General features: G+C 39.2%; 1 protein-coding gene across 1 annotated transcript; it reads left to right on the top strand.

Annotated features, from left to right (window-relative positions):
* The first annotated feature begins 2466 nt into the window (after positions 1–2466).
* Positions 2467–5524, top strand: LOC5563694 (uncharacterized protein F21D5.5). Its single transcript, XM_021853905.1, has 4 exons — positions 2467–2709; positions 2766–3577; positions 4605–5236; positions 5313–5524. Exons 1-4 carry the CDS (start codon positions 2571–2573, stop codon positions 5434–5436), a joined length of 1707 nt encoding a protein of 568 aa, XP_021709597.1. The 5' UTR covers positions 2467–2570; the 3' UTR covers positions 5437–5524.
* The last annotated feature ends 2193 nt before the right edge of the window (positions 5525–7717 follow it).

Raw genomic sequence — 7717 nt, 5'->3', positions numbered from 1 at the left:
TTTGTTTTAATGCGGTGAGCACTGGCAAAAACTACATTCAATAATCCATTGAAAAACGATGATAAAGCGAAAGAAATCAAACACGCTTCAAAAATGTTACACAGGATTGAGTACGACTCACATAAAATGAAGCTCTTCTGAACCAATACAAAATTGGTTTAATTTTCACACATACTAAACAAAGTTCCTGTGCTGTTTTTTCTTCCTTACTTACATTTTATGGTGTTTAGAAATAATTGGTTATATCGGACATCCGCTTTTTAGCTGTGTACCTTTTTTTAAGCGTGAATGTCATAAACGACCACACGCAGAGAAATACCAGCTATTCAAAACAATAAATAACTTTGTTGTTCTCAATAAACTTGTTCAATTTGTTGTAATACAAAAATGCGTTGAAACAACAATAATTTTTATCAGAATAAAGCAACAGTATTGTTGGATTTACTGGGTACATTTTTAACTAGATTTATTTTTGAAACAACAAAAGAAAAACTTTACGTCAAATGAAAGTTTATTTGTTTCAATTTACATTATTAGTGATTCTAATAATTATGCATGTAGCATAAAAACTGTCTCGCCATTTTGTTGCTTAGTAGAACCGGTGAAAAAGCGAATGTTTCCGATACATTATATTAAATAAAAGTACATGGCGTTGTTCTTTATGTTCGTGCGAGAAGTTCAGGTCATAGATTTTTGTATCAGTTTTGGAGTAAGGAAAACCAGAATCAGAATTATTTCTGGTGAGTATCAACCATCTTTTCTAAAATTTTAATTTCACTAATGCATTCTCCAGTATTGCAGTCAACTCTTACACGAGCCGATTATTTCATCCCGTCACTTTGTCGCGAAGTGGATAAAGAACATTCTCCAGTTAAATGGATTTTGGTGCATGTTCCAATACTTCTACTTTCACAAAATAAAAGTAAAGTAGACGTTTCGTTTTCGTTGTTTATTGTTTAATTCCTAAAAAAATAATAATAAAGGGACTGGGACCAACAAAACAGTGTTTTTATTTCAAACAAGAACATTGTCACATCAAAAAACAGTGTAATTTAATTTAAAAAATGAAAGGTTTTATTTCCATGCAAAAATTGGTTGTTTTAAAAGAAAAAAATATTTGAAACAAAAATAATATTTTGTTGTACCCCGTTTAACGCAGCTGTCAAATTCAACAATTTTTATTTTTGAAATAAATTGAGAGTTGTTATTAAAACAATAAAAGGCAATTATAAGCCGGCAAATAATACAGATATATTGTTGTAATGATACAGAATATATTTGATATTAAAATAGTTTTCTCTGCGTGCACTTCAACATCTGGTGGTCACTAGGAGAACGTTACATATCAGTTGGCTTTTGACTCACAAAAGAGCGACGCTATTCATGTCGCCTAGAAAAGACAAGAGTCGGTTATCTTTTTCCTTCTAACCATCTTTGATATACGCTTCCAATCGCAAAACGCAACATACTGTTAGCCATCTATACTTTGGTAGCGCAACTAGTCAGATGATGAGAGATTTGATTTTTCACGCATCCATCACATGCCGCTGTGGGGAAAAATGTTTTATTTTCCTGATATAAGACGGTTCACAGTAAAACAGTTAGGCGGAAAAGGTAGGAATATCCATTCTCTATTTTCTACATACGTTTGTTTTTTGTATTATTGCACTACTTTCATAAAAATGGAGATCCGGCTGGTAGGAGCACTAGTTTGAGGTTGGAAAACCAGGATATGTGAGGTTAGTTTCATTGGAACTTTCGCCTGAGCGATTTTTGCGCTTGAGTAAAACACGCTTCGGGACATTCTCCGCTGCCCCTTAAAATACCATTGGGTAGATAAATGAATTCTCTACCATTGGATCTCATTCAGTTTCATACATAAGTGAAGTAAGCGGTGAAAATAAATATTTTGTTCCGAATGTTTTAAAACCATGAATGAGTTTGACATTGCTCTCGTCAACCATCATCATGACGACAGCAGCACACCCCACCGGACGAATTGTCGTATTCGCGACTACGAAACAAAAAGAGATTTACAAAGCACTCGCACTTATGGAAAACCTCGTAAGGAACTGTCATCGTGTGCGTGAAAAAAAAGCAAAAAATATACCTCTCCTTGTTTTTCTCACAGAAAACCGAAGAAAACATCAGCAGCTTCGTAGTCCCGAATTGGGAGCGAATTGCACCCAACAAAACTACATCATGTGATAAAATCGAACGTAAACATAATACAGAATAATAACATAACATAGAATTATATCCTCCAAACTTCGGAAAGATTTAACTGACAATTATTTTTAACCGTTAAAGTGCGTTAAATATTTATTATTATTTTTTGATCTGCATTCTCTTCTGTGCATTCGATATTTGTTAATCGATTATTTTAAGTAATCGATTTTGCGACATCTCTATTGAGTATTCACCACTGTTTTTGTCCGCGCGCGTCTATTTGAGGTGAGTTTTTTTGTGTGTGGGTGGTGTCAAAATTTAATGTTGCTGTTTATCAAACATACCAGTGGTGGTTTTCGCAGATTGTTTCCAGTTTTTTCAGCAGTAATTATAGGTGCAAAATGAGTAATCCGTTGAAGGAGTGCTTCATAAAACCCCTGACCGACCGACATCCTCCGATTCGAATCGACTCGGAGCGTAAAATCATCGGACGCAGCCCGGAAACTTTGATCCAGGATCCGTGCTGTTCACGGCAGCAAGGTAAGCGTCCCTTGATTGGGCCATTTTTCCAAAGTTACATATATTCCCGATTCCAGTGTGCCTGAAAGCCAATTTCAAGGGAGGATTTGTTTTGGTTAAAAGCCTGGGATCTAATCCCTCGGTGTTGAATGGTAAGCAGCTGGAGAAAAACATGGGCTATGAAGCTTACGACGGGGATATTCTGGAACTGCTACCCGGACAGCATCAGTATACGTTCGTTTTTAAATTCGACGAGAAAACCGATAGCAAGGACAGGAAAAGCAAAGAGAAGAAAGACGACAAGGGAAAGTCCAATGGAGATGACAAGGAGAGACGAGATTCTCACAAACGGAGTCTGTCGAAATCGGATTCTAAAGGTGACTCACAACGGAAAAAGAAGAAGCGGGACGAACGGAACGGAAGTTCTAGCAGCTCCAGCAGATCGATCAGCATCGACAGAGATGGAGGAAGTAAGAAAACTCCGGTTCCTGCCGCGGAAGACCGATGGGAAGACATCGATTCGAAACTGTTGTACATCTTCACTAGCAAAGACGTGATCGCTTCCGATAAGGTCGCAGCTTACGATCTGGACGGAACGCTAATCAAGACAAAATCGGGAAACGTGTTTCCCAAGACGATTGACGATTGGCAGATTGCCTACCCGGAAGTTCCGGGAAAACTGAAATCACTTCACAAGAACGGATTCAAAATTGTACTCTTCACCAACCAGGCAGGCATTTCGAAGGGAAAGTTGAAGATTGAAGATTTCAAGCAGAAGATCGGATCGATCCAAGCCAAGCTGAATGTTCCCTTCCAAGTGTTTGTCTCCACTGGAAAGGGGAAATACCGAAAACCCTTAACCGGCATGTGGGATGCTCTGACCCAGTTGGTAAGTATTTTTCAAATTACAATTTTCGGTTACATTCAATCAATTTTCTATAATAGTAGAATCTGTTATATGGTTTCCATTTTTCTCTCTCCGGATTTATTTAGTATTTCAAATAAGCTACTAATATAATTTGGTAACTATTTTAATGTGAGTCTCTAAAACAACCTCTATTTTCAATGGATGGTGTTGAACTTTGGTTCAACGGAAGTTCCGAAATTATGATTCTCCGTCACGGAAATGAATTAAAACACACTTTATCCATTGATGAATAAGAGAGAATATTATTGCCCTATAAAGGACATTGCAGAACTTATTTAATTTACAGTTTGTTAATCGACTCGTACTTTAACTCCATGCAATTCAATACTGTATAAAGTGCTCTGTGAGTGTGGTCTTGCGAACCCCTGACACTAATTGTAGTATTCTGAGGACCAGCGCTTTAGGAAGTCTGTAACAACCATCAAAAGAACTGCTGCATAAGTTTCCAGAGTTATATCTGAAGGCAACTTAAAACAAGTACCGGATTGAAATTCCTGGATAAAAAAAAAAACAAAGTTGTTCCTACGACCTTCTTCTTCTTGGCATTTTACGTCCTCACTGGGACAGAGCCTGCTTCTCAGCGTAGTGTTCTTATGAGCGCACTTCCACAGCTATTAACTGAGAGCTTTCTTTGTCAAAGTTGCCATTTTTGCATTCGTATATCGTGTGGCAGGTATGATAATACTCTATGCCCAGGGAAGTCAAGGAAATTTCCTCTACGAAAAGATCCTGGACCGACCATGATTCGAACCCAGATACCTTTAGCATGGCTTTGCTTTGTAGCCGCGGACTCTAGCCACTCGGCTAAGGAAGGCACAAGACCTACGCACAGTAATATTTGTCCTAATATCACGAGGAATTCCCAAAAAGACACTCTTAGAAATATTCTTGTTAGGTCTATTTTTTCATGCATGTCCCTATTGAATAGACACGCATTCGCTACCAGCCCTACCTAAGAAGTATTTGAATTAATTTCCAATTTCAACAGAAAAACGATGGCATCAAAGTGGACAGAGCGCGCAGCTTTTACGTTGGTGACGCAGCTGGCCGTCCGGAGCAAAAGAAACCAGTCAAGCGTAAGAAGGATTTCTCCTGCGGGGATCGACTTATGGCGATAAACGTAGGCATTCCATTCTTCATTCCCGAGGTCCACTTCCAAAATGCCAAAGATCACGAATGGACAAAGCCAGAATTTGAACCAAAAGTAGCCCTGGAATGTCGCGAATTACTTTCGCCATCTGGGAGCAAACTGGTTTCTTCCCAGCCGGAAGTGATCATCATGATAGGATTCCCCGGATCCGGCAAGAGTCACTTTGTCAAAAACCATCTCGAACCGAAAGGATACGTATCGATCAATCGCGATACTCTGGGATCGTGGCAAAAGTGTACATCGCTGCTGGAGAGTACCTTGCGCAGTGGGAAGCGTGCCGTCGTGGATAACACCAATCCGGATGCAGAAAGCAGGAAGCGATTTGTGGAGATTGCGAAGAAGATGAAGGTGCCATGCCGGTGCTTCAAGATGAGTGCCTCCTACAAGCAAGCCAAGCATAATAACGCTTTCCGAGAACTGACGAACCGTAATCATGCCTCGATCAACGATATGGTTTTCAATATGTACAAGTAAGTACAGAGAATGTTTTGTTAATTTGATGAATTGTTATGTTTACTAGAATATATTTTTTTAATTAAATGAAAGGTCAAAATATCAGGAACCAACAAAGGAAGAGGGTTTCGAAGAAATCGTTAAGGTGAATTTTCTACCCAAGTTTGAATCGGCTGCAGACGAGAAGTTATACAAAATGTACCTGTTGGAGAGCTAATTATTTAATTCTTAGAAGTAAGTTTGTGTATTCTTGTTCTAACATTGAGTATATGCACGTTGGATTTAGTTTCTCTTTTGTGCATTTGTGAAAGCCTTTTTCCAATTAACGCGAATGACTGTATCAGCAACTCAGGAGCAGGATCTTTGAAATCAATTTCGCAAAAGTCAATTAGAATCCTTTCCTGCGATCAAGTTAGGAATCACAACTGTAAGAAAACCTTTATCTTTATCACTTCTCAATAGTGATAATGTAACACGACATGCACTAAACATAGGACACGGGATATACATCAATAGATCAAATATTGGTCGCAGTGGTTTATGTTCCGAACACAAAAAAAAAAAACACGTCTCACCAAGAGAATCGTAAAAGAACTTAAGGAGATACCAATGGTCGTCATATGAACAAGACGGATTACGATGAGCAAATTGAGAAAAAAAACTATAAGGGTACATCCCTATGGGGTTGTACGAACTGGTGACGTAGGACCACGATGGTTTATGTAACTGAATTTGATGTCATTGTGTTGCTCGTTTTGACTTCATACTGTTTTCAGTGCTCGAAACTTTCGTAAATATTAATCATTCGTCATATTTATCTATGAAAATGTGAAATTTCACTTCAGGATGTATGATCATTTTGAAATTATATTAATAACCTCCTCTGAAATATACAGTAGCATTGGAAAGAACAGTAGTGATTCAGTAGTAGATCCAGTCATCGCTTTGTAGTTCTTATGGTTTGAGAGAAATATTATACATTGCTTGGCAATGTAATAAATTAAGTCGGAAATATTACTCCGCGCTATATTACTATATTACGCACATGTGGTGGCCCTAAAAAGAGCCAAAGGCTTTGTTAGCACGAATGCTGTCATAGATAAATGGCACTACAGCATGTTATCAGTTGATTGCCATGGTTAAACGAAAAATCCTCAATGCAATGCAATGAACAAGTTCTCTGCTTATACGACGAACCAGCTGAATGTTTCGTCGTGTGGATGGCACACATCAGCAACAGATATTGGACCACACGGCTGAAGTCGAAATCTTAAAATGTAGCTCAAGTTTGAAATCTTGAGCAATTTCACTAGCCGGACGCTTGATTTGCCTAATAATAGTGGTAATGGTGCTTAACAGGCTTGATTCTTGACTGCACCACAGATGATGAGTTTGATTTTGACGGCGCACTGGTTGCGTCCTTCTCGCCCGATGAGATTTGCGGTGCGGATGACGATGTGCGCTTCAACAAGCGGCTTTGGTCGATTTTCTTCAGCCATCTCGTACAAACTTGCCGCCGCTTGCTGATCGGACACACTTTGACGGCGCACTGGTTGCAATCCTCCTCGCCCGATGAGATTTGCGGTGCGGATGACGATGTGCGCTTCAACAAGCGGCTTTGGTCGATTTTCTTCAGCCATCTCGAACAAATTTGGGAATATTACACAATCAACTCTTCAAAACACATTTGTTGGCTCTGAAAAGGGCCGATTGAATTGTTGAATTTGCGTAACACGGACACACTTTGACGGCGCACTGGTTGCAATCCTCCTCGCCCGATGAGATTTGCGGTGCGGATGACGATGTGCGCTTCAACAAGCGGCTTTGGTCGATGTTCTTCAGCCATCTCGTAGCTTGCCTCTGGTAGCGAGGAGCTGAGCCGGTTTGGAGGAGCTCTTACCAGCTCGAAAGCGAAAACAGAATGAAACCGAATTCAGCAAAGGAGGGATGCTTTATACCCTTAGAATAGCAGGTGATGCTCCTCCTTTCAAATTCTTCGTTTTCTTATCTGGGAAATAGGCTGTATGAAACTGATGTCTGGGTAAGGGATGTACAAGATGAACATTATGCTGTTATTGCATCCCGACGGCACTGCAGCAGCGTCCTCGGAAACATCCTCAAATTGCCGTATTGTCAATTATTCGTAATAAATCAATTATTGTATGATGCTACGAGATGAATTAAGAGATTATAGCAAGTATGTGGTTAACAAATTAGGGAATATTACACAAATAACTCTGATATTAATTGGTGGCTCTGAAAAGAACCGTTTTGATTGGTGGGTCAAAGGGCTTTTACATGAACAATTATCCTAATAACTCTCTTGATATTAATTGGTGGCTCTGAAAAGAACCGTTTTATTTGGTGGCTCTGTAAAGAGCCGTTTTGTTTGGTGGGTCCAAGGGCTTTTACATGAAAATTATCCTAAGAACTCTCTTGATATTAATTGGTGGCTCTGAAAAGAGCCGTTTTGTTTGGTGGCTCTGAAAAGAGCCGTT

The sequence above is a fragment of the Aedes aegypti genome, chromosome 3 (assembly GCF_002204515.2).
Source record: "Aedes aegypti strain LVP_AGWG chromosome 3, AaegL5.0 Primary Assembly, whole genome shotgun sequence".
In the NCBI taxonomy this organism is placed as follows: Eukaryota; Metazoa; Arthropoda; class Insecta; order Diptera; family Culicidae; genus Aedes; species Aedes aegypti.
Note: the sequence above shows the minus strand (reverse complement) of the source record. Positions and strands in the feature narration are given on the sequence as shown.